The 24,633-nt window shown below is 34.4% G+C and overlaps 2 protein-coding genes across 4 annotated transcripts; both read left to right on the top strand.

Annotated features, from left to right (window-relative positions):
- Positions 1-3,334: 3,334 nt before the first annotated feature.
- si:dkey-13m1.5 (uncharacterized) lies at positions 3,335-8,600 on the top strand. The gene is made up of 9 exons (XM_051123391.1): positions 3,335-3,422; positions 3,546-3,815; positions 3,894-3,999; positions 4,082-4,183; positions 4,371-4,495; positions 6,497-6,609; positions 6,679-6,868; positions 8,135-8,223; positions 8,460-8,600. The coding sequence occupies exons 1-9, from the start codon at positions 3,335-3,337 to the stop codon at positions 8,598-8,600; spliced, it is 1,224 nt and encodes a 407-aa protein (XP_050979348.1).
- Positions 8,601-11,782: 3,182 nt separating this feature from the next.
- On the top strand, positions 11,783-20,781 carry arrdc2 (arrestin domain containing 2). 3 transcript variants are annotated; one of them, XM_051122304.1, is made up of 8 exons: positions 11,783-11,859; positions 12,025-12,294; positions 17,139-17,208; positions 17,297-17,444; positions 17,530-17,889; positions 17,969-18,131; positions 18,236-18,390; positions 19,651-20,781. In XM_051122304.1, the coding sequence occupies exons 2-8, from the start codon at positions 12,036-12,038 to the stop codon at positions 19,702-19,704; spliced, it is 1,209 nt and encodes a 402-aa protein (XP_050978261.1). In that variant the 5' UTR covers positions 11,783-11,859; positions 12,025-12,035; the 3' UTR covers positions 19,705-20,781. The 3 variants fall into 3 exon arrangements, with proteins under 3 accessions (XP_050978261.1, XP_050978260.1, XP_050978258.1); XM_051122303.1 differs by having other exon boundaries at positions 11,789-11,909; XM_051122301.1 differs by lacking the exons at positions 11,783-11,859; positions 12,025-12,294 and adding an exon at positions 15,891-16,468.
- Positions 20,782-24,633: the final 3,852 nt, after the last annotated feature.

Below are 24,633 nucleotides of genomic sequence, written 5' to 3'. Positions count from 1 at the left end.
ATATAGTTGAAAGTGTTGTTGAGATCTGTGATTTGGTTGTGACTAGTTTTCTAGTTAGAATAAGACTTTAAACAGAACGTTCTGTAGATTTAAGCTACCGTTCGATGTATTTACCAGTATTATTGTTAGATGCATAACTAGAACTGAAGAATGGGAATATCTCACGATTTACGGACACCAGCATGTCTGTTAGGACGTTAAGTGATTTCAAAGCTCAAAACGGTTTCTCTTACATGCATTTGACAACTAGAGAAACAGGGAAATCAAAGCACATAGCACTAACAAAACATGATATTTCTCTTAGTAATAAACGTGAATGGTTAACTTTAACTTTTCTTTTTCATGAACTAATTTATTCATTATTTTAACTGTTCTACTGCCATCTAAATATTTAATTATAAGGATCAGCTGTTTTGCTGAGTACTTCAATTTAATCAGATTCTATTAAAATGGCACTTCTTAATGCAACAACCCTTTAGGAAAAACACATATAGACCACTATTGTTTGCAATACCTCAGCATGCATCTTTATACCATGCTTTATATTATATAGTTTATCCTCTTTTTAAAAACATGAACTTTTACTTTAGCTCTTGCTTTAATTTGATCTTGCCCTGTAACCTCAAAGACATTTGCACATGCTATTTTTCTATGGTGTGCCTGTTGTTGTTGGTTTTATATGAATTACCAATAAAAGTATTTGCTTCATGTGTATATGTCTTTCATTTAACCATTATTTATTCAGTTTGACATGTAGTGCAAATTAATGAAGGAATAAACTGCTGCACTGATTGTGTTAACCATGTGATTTGGTGTAATATTTAATTATGATAATTATGGTGCATTTTGAAGCAGTGTTGCTATGGTTTTAAATAAAGTGGGAACCATAGGAGCTTTTTTGAAATTTAATTAATAATAAGTAAATGTTGTGTTTCACTGTAAAATGAGGGGAAAATATTGAGGTAGTTCTTCTCCTTCTCTGAAATATGATAAATTATGTTAATTGTGTTTAGTGAAGCTAATATATATTTTCAGTCAGTATTCTTATAATATTAATATGAATTTGTTTAATAATTAATCATTTAGAAAAATGCAGGTCTAGTACTCTATTAGGTTTTCTGTTACCCTGAAAAGTATTGGTCATGTTCAAAACAAAATATTAAATGTTAATTGGCATTTGCCAAAAAAAAAAACAAACAAACAAAAAAAAACAAAAACGCACATCTATATACATATAGCCTACTTGTATATTTAAAGTTGTGTGATATTTGTAAATACTTTTTTGGCCTCCATGACTGACTCAATACTGCCATCTAGTGAAGAGTGAGAGTTCTATTTACTTCACACTTCTAAATGCAGAAAGGGAATGGTTTGATGCTGACAGGTTATCACTGAATGTAAGTAAAACTATGATTCTAATACTTTATCGACAAATCGTTAATCTTGCGAAAATTAGGATTAAAATAATTTTTGGGTTGCCATAATGGATCATAAATTCTGCATTGAAAATCACGTTAATGTAAAAATTCCCTGATGGCACACATACATCACAGAGATGGAAGACGTATTTTTTAGATTGTTTGTTCATCTGCTATATGTCTATAGGATGTTTCCTATCAGATAGTCTGATAGTACGTCTATTAGATACCTTTAAGATGTTTATATTTAGAATGCATGTAAAACTGACATCTTATAGACATCTGTCAGATGTTTGTACACAGCAGGTGCTTTCCAGATCAAGTGAACTTTAACAGACATCTTGCAGACGTACGTGTGCTATCTGGGTTAAAATGCTGCAGTATTTCATAAAACTTAAAATATAGGCTACTGAATTAGAATTCGCTACCCAGATAGCACACGTACGTCTGCAAGATGTGTTAAAGATTGCTGTGTAAAAACATCTGGCATATGTCTGTAAGATGTCAGTTTTACATACATTCTAAATCACAAACATCTTAAATACATGTAACAGACACTTATTTGACATCTGATAGGAAATGTCCTATAGATGTATTGCAGATGAGCAAAACAAACAAAAAATACATCTTCCAGATGTAAATACACGTCAAATAGACATCTCTGTGATGTATCTGTGCTATCAGGGTATGCACCTTTTTCAAAAATGAGTTTTGTTATTTTTTAGATTGTTTGCTCATCTGCTATATGTCTATAGGATGTTTCCTATCAGATAGAGTCTGATAGGATGTCTATTAGATGCCTTTAAGATGTTTATGGTTTAGAATGTATGTAAAATACATCTGACATCTTATAGACATCTGTCAGATGTTTGTACACAGCAAATGCTTTCCAGATCAAGAGATCTTTAACAGACATTAGAATTCGCTACCCAGATAGCACACGTACGTCTGCAAGATGTCTGTTAAAGATCGCTTGATCTGGAAACATCTGATGTGTACAAACATCTGACAGACGTCTGTAAGATGTCAGTTTTACATACATTCTAAATCACAAACATCTTAATTACATCTATTTGACATCTGATAGGAAACGTCCTATAGACGTATTGCAGATGAGCAAACAATCTAGTTCTCTCATAGGCCCCCGTTAGTTATCGTGTGGAAATTTGGGAAACGATTAAAATGTCCACTTTATATGCTAGAAAAGAGAGCTGTAAGGATTGTAAATCAATTTAAAAAAAAGATTACTTACAAATTACATGACGAAAATTGTAATGACGTAATCCATTATATTAAACATTTTCGGTAATATAATCAGACTAGTTTTAGATTACTTTTAGATTACTTTTGACCCAAGTTTATCACTTGATTTAAATAGGATAATCTTGTAACATTTTGATATTCACCTTGTTTTTCAATGCGAAAGCAAGCTGTTTTTTGGTAATGTGTTAGACTTCCGGTTCATAAGCCTCTGTGGGAAAATAACGAGAAGAAAAACGAAGTGCAGTAAATGGTAAAACTGTTTGCACTACAACCCATTGTGTTTATAATTAAGATAATACATTAAAAAAATGGTAAGACACACCAGTTTGCAATATCAAGCAGCAAAACAAGCTGTTTTATACAGCTAAAAATAGCTAGGTAAGACACACCCATAAATTTTACAAATGGCTGCGCCAATTGGGAAGAAAAAGGTGGATAGATCTAAGTCAGGTTAGACGCCATATTGTATATATTTAAACGATAATGGCGGAATGATTGACAGGCGCATCTCAGCTGCCTCTTTATGACATCATACGCAATACTTTCTTCTTTTCATTTGTGACAAACTTCTGCCCTGTTCACTTGAAGAAGACGTTTAGACCACACATTTTTGGACTTTTACAATCTGTTTACTTTCTCATGAAGCTGTGAAAATGCTTAGCTCAAGAATCTCAAATTTACCTTTCTTGGATGGAGCAGACGACATGTACGCGACAACAAACAAAAGCCACTTTAAATTAGACACCACTGTCATGTTGAAGCGAGATATTATCCTTCAGCCTGTCTCACCACAGTTCCAGCATTGTGAGGAGAAATACCTGGGAAAGTACCGGACGGAGACGGCGCCATCCTTGCCGTCCCAACCACCAGTCGCTGTCATCCAGCCAAAACAAACCCACCTCACCATGCAGAGGACCAACTTTAAACTGCATTCAGAGGACAGGTGTGGAGACTTTGAGACTACTCAATCCGAGTTAAAGCAGCTGCCGATGTGTGCAGCCAAAAAAATTCGTCCCACCACTGCAGTCAGGACAAGCCTGCCAGAGGACAAATATCCTGAACCCATTTATAGGTCTTCCTACATCAAACATAAAGTGTCCCGGAACCTCAGAGCAAAGCAATCGGCAAAAACAGGTCAGAATTGCACATCCACACTGTCGTTGATGTTTTGTTTTTTAGAAGTTGATAAGATGCTTTTGTTGTATCAATCAGGTGTTGGGTCAAGTCTAATTATGGACAGAAGGGACAGATTCAGATCCAGTTATCATGAGCAGTTCCAGTACAGATGGTTTCCTCATCCTCCTCAGTCTGCAGAGAAGGTAATTTTGTATAATTTGGCCGTGGTTTCAAAAAACACCAACTATATTGCAGTTCAGTAACATCTTTTTGTCTTTGTTTTGGCAACAAATGCAGTATTCATCTGTGGCGATGGGAGATCAAGAAGAGACACTGGACAAAAAACCAACATATTCTACCTCATTCAGACAGTCAGGTGACCACAGGTGTGACGCAGCCAAAACACACATGTACATTTTATTGTTGTACTACATCTGACTGTATTAAACCTTATAAGAAAGCTCTATGAATAACTTTTTATAACATCTGCTGTACACTCATATTAGGATGAGAGAAATCTAAAACGATGCGGAGAATCAGAAACATTTGTTTTTTTGGTTTTTTTTTCAACAGCTCTGCTGAATTCAAAAAATGTTTGCTTCCTAAGATAAATAAATATCGGCCCATCAACCTTCGAGAAATTCCTGATGACCAATGGACAACAACCTCTTCTGAGGAATTTTGTCACCACAAATATGGTGTGTATGATAATTGTATGCGGTGTACTTTTTGTTCATTTTACAGAATATGGGGCATGGTTATTATAGTTAATAATGGAATACATTTATTGCAGTATTTATTAATGTTTGTGAATGATAGTTAATAAAAATGCAGTCATTCCTTGTTAGTTCATGTTAATTCACAGTGCATCAATTAATGTTAACAAGCACAACATTTTGATTTTAATAACGCATTAGTAAATGCTGAAATTAACGTGAACTAAAATGTGCTGTAGAAATATTGTTCATTCTTAGTTCATGTTAACTAATGAACCATATTGTAAAGTGTTACAGTTAAATGGAACTAAAACTAAAAGTAAAAGCATTAAAAATATTTGATACTAAATAAAATAATGTTATTAATGGTAACTAATCTTATTTAGTTTAACTTGACATAGTGAAATAACTGAAACTGAAATTAAAATATTAAAAATTAACAAAATTAATAAACCATTAAATAAAATTTAAATGACTGCGAAAAATATAAAATATTAAATCTGATTCAAAATATGAATAAAAACACAAAAATAATAATGTCAATGATAGTAAAAAAAAACTAAATAAACTGTAAATAAGTGAAAGCATTAATTTATAATTGTTTTAATGCATTTATCACATATAAAATTATTAGTTTTTAATTCAGCTTTCTAAAGACTGAAATCATCCCTTGTGAAAAAAATCACTAAAATGTATTAAGGAAATTAGCTTAAATAAAGTAAGTGTAGTTGTTGTGTTTTTCAGTTAAGTAACAAAAAAAAAACAATAAAAAAAAAAAAAAATAATAATATATATATATATATATATATATATATACATATGTATATGTATATTAATCTTTTTTTAGCATAGGATAAAATCACTTAACACATTATTACACAAAGGGCATTTTTATGTTACCTGCAGTGTTTTTGCATTGAGATACTATTATAGTTTTGTTAATATTTATTCACTTTTATTTATTGTATATATTTTCTGATTTCATGTTAACTCAAGTTGAAATTTTAGTATTTTTTGTGTTTTTTAAATGTTTTTATTAGTTTTTAAATTTGTATATTGTTTTTATTAATTTTTATTTCAGTTTAATTTTAGTTATTTTAGTACATCAAGTTAAACTAAATGAAAATAAGAAATGTTGCCTTGGAAATTAGCTTAAATAGAGTAAGTTTTTAAAAATATTTACATTACACGACATCAAACACATTTTAGGCTTAAAATTAAGTAATGTGCATTGTGCACAAGTAGTTCACTGTCACTAAAATAAGTTTAGTCAACTTGAAATGTTAAGTTGTACTAAGTAACAACTTAGATATTTGTGTTGGCTAAACTTAACAGATGGGTAAGTAACCCAGCTGCCTTAAAATTTTAAGTTGATTCAACTCAAATATCTAAGTTGTCACTTAGTATAATTTAACATTTCAAGTTGAATAAAATAATTTTTTTTTTTTTAGTTGACTGAACTTAAAATTTTAAGGCAGCCAGGTTACAAATTATTTTAAGTTGACTCAACAAATTGTTTTTTTTTACAGTGTACTCTAAATAAAGTTTAATTATAATTTTTATATCAGTAAGTCTTTATCTGTAAGATTTAAACTATACTTAGTATGAAATTAATGTATTTTAAATATATTATTTTTTTACATTAATTCAGAACTATTTACTATTTCAGAACAATTATTATTTCATTCTGATCTTGTATTAACCTGTTTATGTTTGTGTCTCACATTCAATGCTGCTATTCAAAATTGGTCTCTGTTAGCAATAAACAAAAAGTCAGTTTTATCTGTCGCTTTTTGTGATGGTAAAAGCACAGCATGAGCAGCAGATGGTGCCATTTCAATACTCCTGACTTTGAAATATTCACTTCTGTACATTTCAAATAGACTCAAGCATCATTCTACCTTCAGCTTCTGCTTTGCATTCATCACATCATAAGTTAACAAAGTATAATCAACGACTTTAAGAACTGTTTATTTTTACCAGGCCCTATTCATCTAGAGCGCAGATGCCCGACTCTCAGCTTTGTGTTCAAAGGAGAAACACTCACGGGCGACCAGGAGAGACTGTTTACAACAAACCAGTGCTTCTTCCCAAAGGTGTGACCTCTTTCTTTAAGATCTGTGATCTAAGATCTATGCGTTTTCTAACAGATGTTTGTCATTCAGATAAAGTGCTCACAGTTCCCAGTGCATGTGGATGGAGCCAGTATCAGGAATTTGAGCGATGTTAAGTTCGGGAGGCCTGATTTTGCTGGAATTTTTTATAGCACAACAACACAAGAGCAGTTCCCACCAAAAGAGGAGGTCCGTCCCAAGCCTCCGGTCTATCCGCCTAGCCATGTACTGTTTGAGCAAGGTATTTTCAATTGTTTTCACAATGAAAAGTCTCCTAAAATGACCTGCCCACATTACTTCACATGACACCCTTAGAGTGTAAAACAAGCATGTGGGCGGCTGTTACTGAATATTATCAGGTTGGTTAAGAGACACTTCGTTTAACTGTTACTACACAAAGGGCATTTTTAAGTTGTCTGCAGTGTTTTTGCATCATTTAGATACTACTATAATTTTGTTAATATTTCATATTTATTTTATTTATTTCTTAGATTTCACGTTAACTTTAAAGTTTTAATAATTTTGTTTTTGTAATTTTTATTAGTTTTTTTGTTTTAAAACATTTCTGTATTGTTCTTTTTTATTTCAGTTTTAGTTATTTTAGTAGGTCAAGTTTAAACTTGGAAATTAGCCTTTTTAAAAAGTTTTGAAATATTTTTACACATTTTAAACATTTGTTATATTTCAAGTAATATTTTGAATTATTGAAATACTATTATAGTTTTGTTAACATTTTATATGTATTTATTTTTGATTCTCTAATTTCGTGTTAATGTTAGTTAAAGTTTTAGTAATGTTGTTATGTTTGTTGTTTTTAAATGTCTATATTGATCTATTATTTTTATTTCAGTTTTAGTTTTAGTTATTTTAGTACATTAAGTTAAACTAACATTTATTTTAACAAGTTAACATTAAAATGTTAACACTGAAGTTAACATTTATTTTATTTTAAGTAACTTTTTTTTGCATCTTTAAGATACTATTATAGTTTGGTTAATATTTTATTTTTTAATTTATTATATATATATATTTTATTTCAGTTAACAAGATACTATTACAATTTTGTTAATTTTTTTATATATATTTAGTTTTTTATTTATGTATTTTATATTTTCTGATTTCATGTTAACTTCAGTTAAAGTTAAAATTTTAGTCATTTTGTTTAATGTTTTTGATATTTTTATTTATTGTCTTTAAATGTCTACATTGTTTTTATTTTTATTTCAGTTTTGGTTTTAATTATTTTAGGTAAATAAAAATGAGAAATGTTGCCTTGGAATGTTAGGTTTATTTAATAATATATATATATATATATATATATATATATATATATATATATATTTAGTTTAAAATTACATAAAAATAATAAAATATATTTTTTAAATAATATATAAAAAAGTTTTATACAGCAAAATTTTATTTTATTTTAACAATCTCTGTAATATATATTAATATAAATATTAATATAAAATATTTCTATGATTTTTTTTTTTTTTTTTTTTTTTAGAGCCAGATCAAATGCTTACAACCATGCAGAACGATTTTGTCCCCCTAAACTGCAAAAGACAGAAAATGAGTCCTAGCCAGCTTCAGCAGGTAAAATATTTGCATTTCACAGTAGGTAAACTCATTTATTTTCTCCCATTTATTCTCTAGTCCTTAAAAAGTAACATTGCCACAACATTTTGCCAAATACTACCAAATATTTATCAACTGTTTCCCCACTTTTAGAGATCACGCAGTATAACAGTTGTTCATTGCACAGTTATATGGGTTTATTAGCGCATATATGTTTCAGAGCTGATCGTGACCCTAAACGAACCTCTTTCTAGGTCAAAGGCAGCCATATCAGGCCCCGGCACAGCAAACATGACCTCAGAACAACTTACAACAAAACGTTTGTTCCCAAACCCTACTGCAAGGCATCCCTGGAAAAGCCACCTCTACAACACATCAGCCACATGCCGTTTTGAGTTTAAAAACAACAAAAAAAGGTCTGCAATCTGAACAAATGTCATTTTTTGGCTGACAGACTTAAAAAGGACAAGGATGTTTGTTAAGAGTGCAGACCTTTTTTGTTTTTGACTTTAAAACATTAAAAAACCTGCATATTTCAAAGCATCACTTGTGTTATATGTATGTCCTATCAAATTTATGTAATGTTGGAAGTCCAGAATTTGACACATAACATCATTACCTCTTTAACCACTAGTGCAAATAGTTCTTATCAGCATATAAGAGGCTTTGGGGCGTGTTATGGCAACAGAACCTGTCCTAGTTACAATCAAAAGTGTGTGTGTGGAACTTCAAGGTTAAATGTCGATCCAGAGATTGTGGTGCCAATGACTGTAAGTGTGTCAGTAGGCAACTATCTCACTGACTTCACACAAGACATACAGGCATTTAGAGCAGAGCATGTGCAAAATATCATAGGACAGCGTCAGAGGTTTTTCAGTTAAACATGCTGCTGTCTGCCAGTGAAGAGGTCAGTCATGTCGAGGTAATGGTGCCACGTTGAACATACCCTCGCTTTCTCACACTGAAAACAAACACAACGTCTACTCCTGTTACAAGTTGCAACCTTGAACTTATACAAGTAAACAGAAGTTCAAATTTCATTTTAGGATTCTATGATTCGTCTGATGTTGAATCTCATAGCATTTGTAAATTAAGTATTCATTATGAATTATATTATTAGCATAATTTGGATAAAAAGGTTATTTGGTAGTAGTAGAAGTATTTAGTGTATATATAGTTTTAGTATTTGTCCTCCTTTTCTTTTAAAAGGGTCATCGGATGCAAAGTTCACTTTTACATCTGTGAACATTAATGTGTGTTGTCAATGTATGTTCAAATTTACCCTATAATGATCCATGCAGTGGTTTTTAATTAATCTGTAAAAATAATATCCCCTTTTTCAAATCGAGCCATTCTCAGATGCCTGTCGGTGTGGTGTCACACCGAAAGAGGCCGCTCCCACGATAGTTCATTGATGTGAGCATCTTACCTCAGATCAGCTGTAACAGACCTCCATTGTTTCCATGCCGGAGCAGGGATGTACGTTAGACAAGAATATCTCCGATTGAGCGATTGAGGTGTTGTGTTGCTGGATGTAATAATGAACATAGTGATCGTCATTTACTCCCGACATCTGAGCCACTGAAGATGCATTGGATTAGGTTTGTTTGTGAAGGGAATGCACCTCCCGATCTACATAAACGCGTCTATGTTCGCGCAAATCATTCGTGATCCAGCTTTACTTACAGCAGAAGTGAGTATAAGGGGTTTATTATGAATCTCTGCAATCACCTTGCGTAATAACGTGCTAGTTGGCAAGTTTAGCAGCTAAACGTGGTTAAATGCGGCTAAAGTAAACAGGCTCGTCACTCCACAGAATGTAGAGAGGGGCGGAGCAAGCAGAGCTCATTTGCATTTAAAGGAACAATCTATTAGAATGGGATGATTTTTACAGAACTCATTTTGACAAGGTAAAAATGGTGTTGTTTTACACAACCATTGATAATTTTTAACCAAAGTATATTATAGACTTTTCATTAAGACCCTAAAGAATCATATCAACTTGTGGAAAATGGGCATCCGATGACCCCTTTAATAAAAGCATTTAAATAAGACATTGAAAATAGTGCAAAATCAAATATTTCTTACGCATTTTGTCATTTTCTTTATTTTAATTAGCTAAAATCCAAATTATAGTATTTTCAGGTTTAAAATACAAAAAAATATTCTATGTTATCTCGGACGTTTGGACTCCAAAATTAAAGAGCAACCAGCTTGGTCATATTTGATGTTATCCTAACAGGTATAGAAGGGCAATTTTTTAAACAATTTAATAAAGTAACTGTACTCTGAAATGCAGTATTAAAAACTTAAATGAGATACAGTGACATATAAAAGTTTGGGAACCCCTTGCAAGAGGTTCCTGAATGATCCTGAATGATCTACGATCTGTTTTTTTGTTTTTTGATGGTTGTTCATGAGTCCCTTGTTTGTTCTGAACAGTTAAACTGAGCACTGTTCTTCAGAAAAATCCTGCAGGTCCTGCAGATTCTTCAGTTTTCCAGCATCTTTTGCATATTTGAACCCTTTCCAGCAGTGACTGTATGATTTTGAGATCCATCTTTTCACACTGAGGACAATTTAGGGACTCGAAAACAACTATTAAAAAAGGTTCAAACGTTCACTGATGTTCCAGAAGGAAACAGGATGCATTAGGAGCGGGGGGTGAAAACTTTTTTTAATTCGAAGATCAAGGTAAATTGTACTTAATTTGTCTTCTGGGAAACACGCAAGTTTCTTCTGTTGCTTCCGAAGGGCAGTACTAAATGGAAAACGACAAAATAAGAAAAATCTTCCTCCTGTTCAAAAGTTTTTTTGAATGCATCATGTTTCCTTCTGGAGCATTAGTGAATGTTTGAACCTTTTTTAATAGTTGTGTCCCTCAAATGTCCTCAAATTCATACAGTCACTGGGAATGGGTTCAACACTGCAGCTGGAATTGCTTTCCTGTTCAGTGCTGAACAGGGTAAGGATCTGTCTCGGAGACATTTAAGTATAGTTGGACTGAAAGTGCACTCTGTAGTTACCGAGCCTGTGATCAGCAGAAAGAATCAAAAAGCTAAGCTCACCTTTGCTGAAAAGCATATTGTGTAGAGAGAGAAGAACTGGTCCAAAGTTCACTTTAGTGATGAGATAATGTGATAATGAGATCAATGTTTTCCACAAAATGAAAGTTTTTGTTGAAATACCTTGGTTATTTTGTCAAACATGTTAGTAGAACAGTGATATACCTACAGCTAATATTCCTTCAAATTTTGAACTACGAAGATGAACAATATTTTACGTATTTATCCAATTTAGATCTCCACTGTGTATAAATATAGAGTATATTAGTCTATATATCGGGCTCTATATATATTACAGTACATAAAGAAATCTCCAAACAACATTAGGCTACTGCTTTCCTATGGCTTCAAAAAGAAAGAAACCGACCCGTTATACACGTCTAGAACATCTGCTCGAAGGCATATTTATTTACACCAGCTAGTGGGCGTGGCTACAACCTAAAAGGGCGTATGTCTATTTCCTATTGGTGCGCAGTCGAAAGTGGGCGGTCTCTAAACAACAGGCAGAGTACATTTAACTTTTACTCTCGGTGTGTTGTGACTTGCGTCTTGCGTCTTGCACGGTGTTTGTGAGTTTTAAAAGTGAAAGGTACGTTCCTCTGCTTGTCGACCTTGCTGAAAAGTCACCTATATAGCTAAGTAAGTTTTAACTGGTCAAACTGAAGATTTAAAGACGTTGTAAATGAGCTCTGTGCACCACGCTATAAACTCTAGAGATGCACAAACTGATTATTTATATGACTTTGTATTTTAGGCATCACAGTTATGGCTTTCCAAAGCATCAAACTCCTTGCTCTTGAGCTGGACGGTCCGGAGGATACAGTGTACAGCAGTGGAGAGGTGATCAGTGGCGTGGTGGTCCTGGAGCTCAACCGGGAAATCAAAGTCCGAGCCCTTAGAGTCCTGGGACGAGGAGTCGCCACAGTTCACTGGCTGGAAAACCGCAGTGTCGGCGTGAACACCGTCTATAACGACTACACATCCAAGATCACTTATTTCAGGAAGAGACAGCACCTTATCCGAGGTGGGTTTGCGTGGATTTGCAACTTATTAGATATTTAAAGGGATGGTTCACTCAACAATTAAGAATAAGTTTGAATTTCTTTTTTTTCCCCATACAGCATATATATATATATATATATATATATATATATATATATATATATATATATATATATAAATTATTATTATTATTAATAATATTATTATTATTATTATTATTTTATTATTTTATTTTTTTAAAATATACTCTAAATGTATGTTGTAAACAGTGAAGCTCAATGAAATATATTTTTGAAACAGAAAATATGTATTGTTTCAGCCTTCGTTTACCAAAATTTATTTCAAAATATAAGGCAGAAATTACATTTCCAATCTTACAGTAGCTAACATTTGGGTTAAATAATGCAAATGTGGACAGAATAGCCTACTATAGATCAAAACTATATTTCTAATGAGTTATTTATGCTTATATATCTTTTTGGAACATATGGAGAGCGAAATATATGTTTAAATGCTTAAAAAATATGATTATATATGTACAATATAAAAAAGATATTGGTAGCAAGTACTATCTACTAAAATATACATATTGAAACATGTTTTAGCAACTATATTTTTTTTGGTGTATTTTGAAACTTATTTGAAAAAAAAAAAAAAAAAAAATATATATATATATATATATATATGTATGTATGTGTATATATATATATATATATATATATATATATATATATATATATATATATATATATATTTGCTGGATGGGTCTGTGCAACACAAAATTGGAATTTTTGAAAAGTCTTTTCCATGAACTTACGATGAATGATAACTCACCATAGATATCATTATAAATGCCTAGAAGACAGAATATTCCAAAAAACTTTTCGTTTGTAAGAATTGTTTTAGTTGTATCAGTCTAAATTGTGAATGCATCATTCGTACCAAATTCAAATGAATTGTTCGTCCAGTAAGGTGGATGATAAACAAATTGCTCTACTTATCTATTTGGCTGGAATCTTCAGTCAGGGCAAATATCAGTATTATCAATAATAATGTGCATAACACAGTGGTGAGTTGTCTCACTGTCATATCATACAGCTCCAGTGTCCCATTTTTATGTTCATATCTCTGCCCTTTTTGATGCTTCACATCTTCAGTCACTATTCATTGTGAATACATTAAAAAATGATGACGAAAGTAAGTCATGCAGGTTTGGAACAGCATGAGGGTGAATATATAATGACAAAATAGTGAACTGTCCCTTTAAAGAAATAAAAAGCTCCTGAGTGCAAGTGTGCTCATGCAGTCGTGCAGTAGTTTCACTCATGACTGGCTTCTTTTCATGACCTTTTGACAGCTGGCACAGCAGTGATAATGCTCAGAAAGTGTGTAATCTGGTTAATCATTCATCTGTTTAGATGAAATACACACAAGTAACTGCACTTCACAAGCCAAATGTTTCACACCAAGGTGATAAAACCTCAGTTACTGTCACTGAAATAAAATAATGGGTTGATGTTAATAGGATGTAATGATTTACAGGTCATCAGATTGTTTTACTGCTCCAAAAACAATATTATGTAAGTTACATATTACGACTCACTAGTACTAGAACTATAATTGACTAGATATTATACTATAATTTTCTATGCAGTATAATATGGTGTCCTGATATCTTTCTGTTTTGTTGTTTGAGATGCATTATATAGGTTATGTCTGATAAAATATTATCTATATGCAAAGTAGCTTGTTTAAACACACCACATCTCTTTTAGACGTCTTGATCCTCTACACAATATCTAACAATTAAAATTATACATCAGTAAGCAGAATAATTTTGACACCCAGTCAAATTAATATTCAATTAATTGTAGTATTTTAAAAATATATATTAAATAATCAAATAAGTAATTAATCTCATTGGCATTTTACGAAAATGATTGAACAAATATCTTTCTATAACTTTTATATATATAAAGTTATCTACAAATAAATTGCATTGACTATTGGTGCTCTCATTGCTGTTTTCTTCACTGCCAGTCCGTCAAGTGAGCCCAATGAATATTTTGTTATCAAAGTTATCAAACATTATCAGAATGCGAACAGACTTTCTATCTTCATTGATAAAGAGAAATGAGGCGGCGGACAGAATGTCAGATCCGTCATCGCAGCCAGTGTTTTGTCAGATATCACAACTGACAATGAAGGAATATGATTACTAATACGCCTTTCAGACACCGGCTTATGTCTGTTCATCCCCAAAGACTTTTTCAAAGTTTCATTTTATATCAAAATGTCACTTGTGTACATTTTAGTGCTATTAGTAATCTGCCATCCTGCTCTCTATATATGTGACCCTGGACAACAAAACCAGTCTTAAGTCGCTGGGGTATATTTGTAGCAATAGTCAAAAATACATTGTATGGGTCAAAATTATAGATTTTTATTTTATTTTATCATTAGGAAATTAAGTAAAGATCATGTTCCATGAAAATATTTTGTAAATTTCCTACTGTAAATCTATAAAAACTTAATTTTTGATTAGTAATATGCATTGTTAAGAACTTCATTTGGACAACTTTAAAGGCAATTTTCTCAATATTTAGATTTTTTTGCACCCTCAGATTCCAGATATTCAAATAATTGTATCTCAGCCGAATATTTTCCTATCATAACAAACCATACATTAATAGAAAGCTTATTTATTCAGCTTTCAGACGATGTATTCATCTCAATTTTGACAAATTGACCCTTATGACTGGTTTTGTGGTCCAGGGTCACATATACTCAAATAGTTGTATCTCGGCCAAATATTGTTCTGTCCTAACAAACCATACATTGATGGAAAGCTTATTTATTCAGCTTTCAGATGATGTACAAAGCTGAATTTCGGAAAATTGACACTTATGACTGGTTTTGTGCTCTAGGGTCACATATCACAAGTGGCATCTTCTATGAACCATACCATATTAGTTTCTCATTACGAAACTTTTGTGAGAGCAGCGTTGTGGGCATCCAGAACTTCACAGAATCTTTCCAGAGCTGTGGATATGTTACACGTTTTCGGTACGTGTTTACATACCGCAGTGTCAGTTTAAAAAATCGCATGGCCAGCATTGCTTATCATTATCTAAATAAACAGCTTGAGTCTTGGCAGCACAGACGTGACAGTCCTCACGTTGCAATTTCAACGTTAACCCACTAGATGGGGAACGAACCACACTGACAAGGTCCTACAACAAGTGCGACTAATCCTCCACGAGAGGGCGATACGTGAACTGTATTTCGCTGCTAACAAAGAACCAAGTTGTTTTGGTCTTTAAAAAGTTGTGAAAAGTGCTTTCGCACTTTAGTTTGACCACCTAATAGTTTTGCTATCTAAAAGCCAACTCTTTCCGCAGTGTCTGTTTCTGTTGTTTTTGAGAGACTGGAATGGCTTTCGTTTAAAACGTTTTTAAAACCTCTTTGTTTGTATTTATATAGTATGCAAAGAAAGTTTTCATATGAGCATTTTTCAGAAAAGTGATTGAGAAGAAAGTAGCACAACAGCACAGAATGAACTCCGTTTTTGTTTTGCTAAACTTCTTCTCGGGGAGGTTCCTCTGGTTCGGGCATGCTCAGTCAGCTTGTTTTTGTCTAAGAACCTGTAAGCATCAATCATCCGAGCTCTCCATCCACACCCAGCTAAGATGTTTATGAGCAGGCAGCGATTCCTGCCATAGGCCTTACATAATAAAATCAGAAAGACCGCCCACACGAGTTAAAGGCCGAAGAGGGAACATGCACAGCTTCAGTTTTGTTTTGAACCTGAAGGAAGAAACAGCTTCCTTGCACTTGAATGCATCCTCTCGCTCTTTGTTCGACTGAACTCGACTGAATACTTTAGGGGCTGCACTTGAGGAAACTTTTTCAAAGAGCAAAGATGATTTTTGACAAGCTGAAAAAGTTCGATATAGTCTTTGATTCACCGGAGATGGACTGTCCTCCGGTGTTTAGCAGTGGAGATGTTGTCTCAGGGAAGGTTGTGCTTGAGCTCTCGGCGGAAAGCAAAGTCGAGTCGCTGAAGTTGCATGCAGAAGGTTTCGCTAAAGTTCACTGGACCGAGTCTAGAAGCGCAGGGTCCAGCACGGCTTACACGCAGAACTACAGCGATGAAGTGGAGTACCTGAACCGGAGAGAAGTTCTGCTGCAGGCAGGTCAGTCATTCATAGCCAGAGACTCTCTAGACCGATTTTCTTCCGCCTGCAAAACAATTCAGACTTGTTTTCGACTTCCAGTCAAGCTGATTGATTCGACTCGTAAAGGAGTTTACCCAAAAATCTAAATAATTTTTGTTGTTGTTGTTTTTCCACCCTCACGTCGCTTTAAACCTGTAAGACTTGCTTTGTCACGTGGGACGTGATTTAAAAAACACACTGAGTACTCGTTTCACTAAAATGAAAGTGAAAAGTGTTTGGAGCTGTTATAGAAGCACCAGAATGTCTCAGTGTTATTTAATGTTAATCATTCTACAAGACCATTGATTCAGCAGAACTGAGCTCGATAATGAATCCCTCAGATGTGTTTTTCAGTTAGATTGAACGCATTTGACTTGACTTATAGTTGACTAATTTGAACATTCGCTACGGTCTGTTCTTCATACTAAACATACCTGTTACATACAGTTTTAATCGAATAAACACGTTATTTTACATTGTTTTTATGCGCGTTTTGTGTGAGGGAACTCGACATGACATTTCTTACTGACATCAGCGGTTGTGATTTGTGTTTTGTGTTGTGACGCAATTTTGGCATTAATGCCCTCAAAGTTGTGCTATCATGATTTATTGGTGCAATCATGTGTTTTTTTACCTTGTTTGCCTCCAGATAATGGTGAACCGACAGTCCTGTCTGCTGGGAGACACGAATACCCTTTCAGTTTCCAGCTACCAGAAGAGTAAGTGTTTAATGTTTTATCAGCTCATATAAATGGAAAAGGAAAGTTTCAAGGATGTGAGTGTTAATGTAAGTGTTTTGTCTCGTAGAACTTTAGTGACGTCATTTGAAGGCAAGCACGGCAGTATTCGATACTGGGTGAAGGTTAAGCTGCATCGCCCATGGGCGACCGTCAAGAAGATCAAGAAGGAGTTCACGGTTATCGAGCCTATTGACATCAACACACCGAGTTTACTGGTGAGAGCGTAGGATAGTTGTTGCCTTGTCATTTTTGGTTCATAGTTCTGGTGGCGTTCAAACTAAATCACAGTTTTTACTTCAGGCACCTCAAGCTGGAACCAAAGAGAAGATGGCTCGCACCTGGTACCGCAGCTGCGGGCAGGTGTCGATAACGGCAAAGATTGAGCGCAAGGGGTACACGCCGGGTGAAGTGATTCCGGTCTTTGCTGAGTTTGATAACTCCACATCACGCTCCGTGGTGCCCAAAGCTTACATCACCCAGACGCAGACTTTCATCGCGAGGGGCACCATGAAGCAGAAGCGAGCCGTGGTGGCTACGTTGTGTGGGGATATAGTCGGCGCACGCCGTAGGGAGACGTGGCACGGCCGAGCCATCAAAATCCCTCCTGTCGGCCCGTCCATCCTGCAGTGTCGCATCATTAAAGTGGAATACATGCTCAGGGTGAGTTTGGAGACCTCTGAGTTACTTTTCTACTAAAGCTGCTAGAATGATCTTAGTAAACATCTCTTTGTTGTCACAGGTGTGTGTTGATGTTCCTGGGACGTCCAAGCTTTCCCTGGAGCTTCCATTGGTTATGGGCACAATTCCTTTGCATCCGTTCGGCAGTCGCACGTCTAGCGTCAGCAGCCAGTACAGCGCAAACATGGAGTGGCTTCGCATGGCCATCCCTGAGCAGCCTGAGCGTACGTATATGCCCGACCCCGGGTTTCGTTCTCTTTCATCACTCTGAAAGCGACGTCATACCGTGAAATGTCACTCACTTTGAGTCTTGTTTGTTTAACCACAGCTCCTCCAGATTACAGCTCTGTTGTGTCAGAGGAGGAAGCGGTCCAGAACTCCACAGCAGTCCAACCTGAGGAAGATCTCAGCGGCGTGCTGCAGCGCTCCTTCATGGCCTACGTGCAGGAGTTCAGATTGCGCCCACCTCCGGTGTACAGCGAGGTGAGCAGACGGTTACATGCAAGACTGTGTTTGTGTACTAGATGGCGGTTTTCAACTGGTTTTGTCAAGATTTTTAGGCCTTAAAGGCCTTAAAGTTGCCTGTCGATCAAAAAACTTAAATCTTTAAGCATGTTTTAACCAAAAAATAAAATTATGTTGCGTATGTATTTAATATGTAATCTCAAAACCTACATTTTTACGTCAGAAGAGACACAAAAATGATTTTTACTTCGGAAGAGATGAAAAAGGGACATGGAAAAACTAAAATGTTAGAACCCTATTTCTGCCTCAGAGTAAAAGTACTAAAATTAAATGAAAAGTTAAAATAAATCTCAAAATATCACTTTTTTTATCTTGCCAGTTAATGTCTTAGAATGTTCTTTTCAATAATCTCCCAGTTGTACAATGTGATTTTAATATCACAATTGCAACCTAGATTTTTTTACATCAGAAGAGTCAAAACAATTGTTTATTGGCAAAAAACTAAAGTTTAGAAGCCTGTTTCCGCCTCAGAGTACAAAATATATATATATATATATATATATGTTATGTACAATTTTGATTTTGATTGCTTCCATTGTCCTCTTTTCTAAGTCGCTTTGGATAAAACTGTCTGCTAAATGTAAATGTACTATGTATTTAATATGCAATTTTGTATAGTATGTGTAATATGAAATCTCAAAACCTAGATTTTTACATCAAAAGAGACCCAAAAAAATGTTTATTGAATAAAAACTAAAACGTTTGGAAAACTGAGTATAAAGTAAACTAAAATAAAATAAATTGTAGTTAAATCACAAAATATCACTTTTTAGCTTGCTCTCTCTATATAAAATTGCAAGTTAGATATCATATTTGTGACTTTATGTGTCCCAGATGTACATGATTGATTTTAATATCACAATTGTGACTGTTATATTCTTATAACAGCATTTTTAATTCAGATTTTTTTTTAACTTTGACTTAGAAACTGTCTTCCGTAACAATATCTGTAAAATCTAACATTACTTTACAAAACACAATTGCACAGAGTTGGCATTTTCCCAATTTCCCCTGTGACTGCAAGGGCGCAAACAAATTTGCAACAAAATACTAAGTCCGAATGAATGCGTAGCCCTTGACATCAACAACAAAAGATAAAGGAAGTGATTCACCTTGCTTATAAAGAATTGATTCTTTCCCTTCTATCTGCAAATCACTGACAAAGGAGTCTGGTACTTTTGAAGTGTTCTGATCTGTGTTTATTTTCTCTCTGTCCAGGTGGATCCAAACCCTCAGCCCTTCAACATGCGTCCTCGCTGCATGACCTGTTGAACTCTCTGCCAGCTGAGCATCACCTGATGTTTGAAACAAAAGCCGAGATTTGATTCTCCCGGACGCCTCTCTGAGACTGAGATTGGCACTTGTTCGAGCCGTTCGCATCTGTGCTTCCTGCAGCGGGGCCGAGAGAGGAGGCGATGTCTGGACTAGGCGAGGCAGAGCGCTTTCATCAAACAAAGAGGACATTCATTACCGGGGCGAACAAAGGTTCTGCCCACGTTTGTGTCCCAAAGAGCGACTGGACTCTGATCTGTGCCTAGAACGATTGTACGTAGAATCAGGGAATTTTGGGCATGATCACTAGAGAATTATGGGTGAAAAGCCATTCAGACATGCTGCCCATAGTGCCTTATTTTGCTGTGAACGAGGGTGAGTCCCTCTTAACCAGCTGCAGTTTGCCACCTTAGATGCTAGCAGGCATGTGATGCCGTCCTTTCCCGAAACCATCATCATGTATGTCTCATTTGGTGTTGATGTTAGCCAAAGAGATCATGTGAACAGGTTATTCTATGCAAAAGGGAAAACCTAGAGCTTTAAGGAAATGATGGAAGTAGAGAATCTTTTCCCCCTCTTGGAGTGCACAAGTTTCATCTGGCTCGACAGAGGTCGAGTCCGTGACCTGGAAGGTCTTGATGTCTCATTGAATGCATAACTTTTGAGAAAAGCCTTTGTTTTTCTTTATTTGTCTTTGTCAGTGATTTAAGGTAACATAATGTGAGGCTAGAACAGCCGGTTAGCTTTACTGATAATGGGGGAAAATACAGAGCCATGATTTTTCAAGGTGCCTTTTTTTGTTGTTTTAGAAGAAACAATGAATGACTACAGGGATTATGTCACGTTAAGCTTTCCTAGTGTTACGACTCCCTGAAGTGTCCTTACAGACATTCCAAAAATACCACAGACTTGCTTCATTTCCAGACTATGAAAAAGTGTAACTTCAGGTATAAACACAATGACTGTTTATGGCACTCATTTTGAATGAATGTATTTTATAGATTTTTGTTGTTGTTGTTGAAACTTCTGACAAGTATATTTTTGTTAATCACTTTTGAATAAATAAGTAAAACAATACGTTTGAATATGGTGTTTATTCCATATGAATTTGTAATAGGGCTGATGTTAAAAGAAAGAATACAACTTACCGAAGTCCGTATCCTATATCATGTAATCGCTTAATCAGTGTTTCAATCACGCAAAAACGTCAGCTTGTTAACAATGTCACGTTACGTCATATTTACCTCACTGATTCGGTGGCCATAAACTCGTTAGTCAGCTGAATGAATGAACTTTAGAGAGGAGCATTTTGCTAAACATACGCACATAACATGTTCATTATAATTTTTTCCACTGTTCTTTAATGTTTAATTTATGTTTGAATAACTCCGTCACGTTACGACAGCCACCATTTCAGTGTTTATTTTTTTAAAAAACGAATTGGAGTAGAAATATAATCATGGAATTGTAGCTTTATCAATTTAGGCGTTTGTATACAAATCAGTTAGTTTTAGCCTTCGATATTATAATAATGTACCAACTGACTCTAAAGTAATTTCAGGACATTTCCTATCATTTTAAATTATCTGAATGTATCTATGACAAAGGGTTCTAAGAACCTTCTAGAACCTTCTAAGGCTTCTTATATAAAATTGTTCCTGTGGCTCAATTTGCCCCACTTACCCCTAAGTTGACCCGAGTCAGTGGGTAAGATGAACGATCTGGGTTTAAACGGAGTATCTGAATCAGATTCAAACTAATGTGTATTTAATAATCAGATTTAATTTTACAAACAGTCATGGTTCTTTTCTTAAAGCTAACTTAAAATAAAACCAATCAAGTTAAGTTTCATTTTCAGTCTTTAAATTTTTTTGCATTTCTGAAACAATATGTTGAACACCAAAGTTTTAACCTTCCCAAAAAACAGACTAAACAGAGTTTGTTGTGTAAAATTAAATAAAAACTGAGCTAGAATGAAGAAATAAATGTCAGTGAAATAAACCTTTTAATCAAAAGATTCTTGGCATGGTAGCTTTTCTGCAATGTCGAACAGGCCATTAGAGACTATAGGTGTAAAGATATGATTATGAAGTGGTGAAAAGCACTTCTGGAGGACAGAAGGATTTGGTGCACTTGTACACTGTCCCTTTTAAAAAAAAACCTAAAAATAATATGTATATATCATAAACTAAATCAGTTGCGCAATATCACATTAAAATTCCAGTTTATACTTCAGAGAATTAACTTCAGTGCTGGTAAGTGCTTGCTTAACATACCCTGCAGCATTTGGCTCACTTTGCCCCATAGCTGCCTTTTTGGAAAAACTAGCTTGCTTACCAATTCAATCTAAAATTTAGCTAAATGATTTGCATGGTTTTATACATTGCTAAATCACCTATATGCATCATGAACATTTTTAAACCTGGATAAATTTACTTGATGTGATGTCTATTACATCTGTTATGCTAAAATTGTACTATTGTATTGTTTTTTTTAAGTAAATGGGGGACTTCCACTCCTCCCGTGTGTTTTTTATTTTCACAGTCAGGCAGCAATGATGCGTGGTTCCAAAATATGTGATCACATAACAGTGAAAGTGTACAGTTGGCAGGATCCGGGGGTGGCTCAACTTACCCCACTCTCCCCTAGAATTGACTCTCATGTATATTGTACAGCATTAGTTGAGAGATTTTTTTTCCTTTAGAAAATTTTGGTCGTACTGTACCTGATATATATCCAAAATAATCAATATTCAATCAAATTGAATTGCAAGTTGTGTGCAATTGTGAAATTTTTGTCAAAACCCAGCCATATATTGGAAATAATTATAATATAATAGCGGTTATGCAGTTCAGAAGCTTAAGCAACATATTATTTGCTTAGAACAACAAAGTTGCACCTGGAAATACAGTACTTGGAAAGTGCCTTAAGAGTTCATAACTCATATACAATTACATTTGTCATAAAATCTTTGTTTTCCATCCATGAGAAAGTCAAAACAGTACAGCAGTTTTCCTGGGCGGCTGAGCTTTTACTATATATAAGTGGAGCCTGAGGCACCGAGTGTCCTTTTTCCTTCTGAAATGCTTCCATTCTTATGAAATTCCATAAGTTCTAAAGAAAACTCTTGCTATTCAAATCTGAACCTCAGAAGAAGAAAAAAAAAACTTGTGGGAATAAAGTTAGATCATGCTTTATCTATCATGATTCCTGTTCACCTGTTGAAGTAACACGTTATAACTTTCATTAGAAATATTAAGAAATAATGCTTAATATAATAAATATACAGATGTATCTTATTTGTATTATTATTTTAAAATGCAATCAGCATAATGTAGGCCTGACTGAACTTGTTTAAAGGTAAAGGCATGTTATAAACTTTAAAAGGAGTGCAGTTTATTTTGCACGAGTACATCCTGCAGGGTTTTTTATTATATTATCATCCTTTAATGTAACATGAACAGCTGAAACAGGAACAAGAACTCTGCACATGATTACTGATTGGTGACTGGAGTTCCCATTCTTTTGCAAGTCAAAGCTGCCGTCACTAATTTACCCTCATGCTGTGTTAAGGAACTTTCTCATGTGTTCTTGTTTTATATTGATGACACTGAAGGCTGTATTTCAAACACAAAAATACTTATGCAGCTGGAATGGTACTGTACAGAACAGCATTTGCTGAAGGGCAATTGTCTAGAAATACACAGTGTTGTTGAACAGTGTTCTCTTGATTGTCATTAACACACATTTTATTCTGGAAAACATTAAGAGTTCTTATTATTTAAATATGGAACTATATCGGGAACACACGTTCGTGGAAGCATAACACATGGTGCTTTTGTGCGTCAAACAGTAAAATCACTTATCATTAAAAACCTGCACAATAAAACCGAGGAACATCACAAAGGCTCTTTATATTTCCCTTTGTGACAATTTAAAGACCTTTGAGCTCATTGCTAACAAAGCACATGAGACTGCAGTTGCCCTGCTATTTCACAATCGATAGTGTTGTATACAGGCCTACACCTGTGCGTGCTTGTGTGAAGTTGGCTGATTTGCCTGTTGATGTAATGTCTCTTTCATTTAAAATGGGTCAAACAAGATATTCACTGGTGAAAATGATAGACAAGACCTGGTTTTATAAATCATAACTTGATTAGATTAGATTTGACAATGACAGGTTGTTTGATGGGAGGAGTTTAAACAACAGGAAAGGCTGACGTCAGCTGAAAACTCTTTCTGACGTAGGTAAGGTTATTAAATTTTGATAAAGATTACATAGACGTTTGTATGGAAGCCCGTTTCCACCACTGAATAAACAATAAAAAATGTTATTGTGACTTTTTTTTCTCAGAATTGTGACACAAACTCGCAATTGCGAGTTATACAGTCAGATTTGCAAGGTACTCACAATTCTGACTTTTTTTTCTCAGAATGGCATGATATGAACTCGCAATTGCGAGTTATATAATCAGAATTGCAAAATACAATTCTGACTTTTTTTTCTCAGAATGGCATGATATGAACTCGCAATTGCCAATTATATAGTCAGAATTGCAAAATACAATTCTGATTTTTTTCTTCAGAATTGCATAATACAAACTCGCAATTGTGTATTATATAGTCAGAATTGCAAGGTACTCACAATTCGGACTTTTTTCCTCAGAATTGCATAGTACAAACTCGCAATTGCGAGTTATACAGTCAGATTTGCAAGGTACTCACAATTCTGAACTTTTTATTCTCAGAATGGCATGATATGAACTCATAATTGCGAGTTATATAGTCAGAATTGCAAAATACAATTCTGACTTTTTTTTCTCAGAATGGCATGATATGAACTCAATAGCAGAATTGCAAGTGCAGAATTGCAAGACATGAACTCACATGAACTCATTGCAGAATTGCAAGACATGAACTCACAATTCT

Source organism: Labeo rohita, chromosome 11 (genome assembly GCF_022985175.1).
Source record: "Labeo rohita strain BAU-BD-2019 chromosome 11, IGBB_LRoh.1.0, whole genome shotgun sequence".
Lineage (NCBI taxonomy): Eukaryota > Metazoa > Chordata > Actinopteri > Cypriniformes > Cyprinidae > Labeo > Labeo rohita.
The sequence above is the reverse complement of the archived record's forward strand: the minus strand, read 5'-3'. Positions and strand labels throughout refer to the sequence as shown.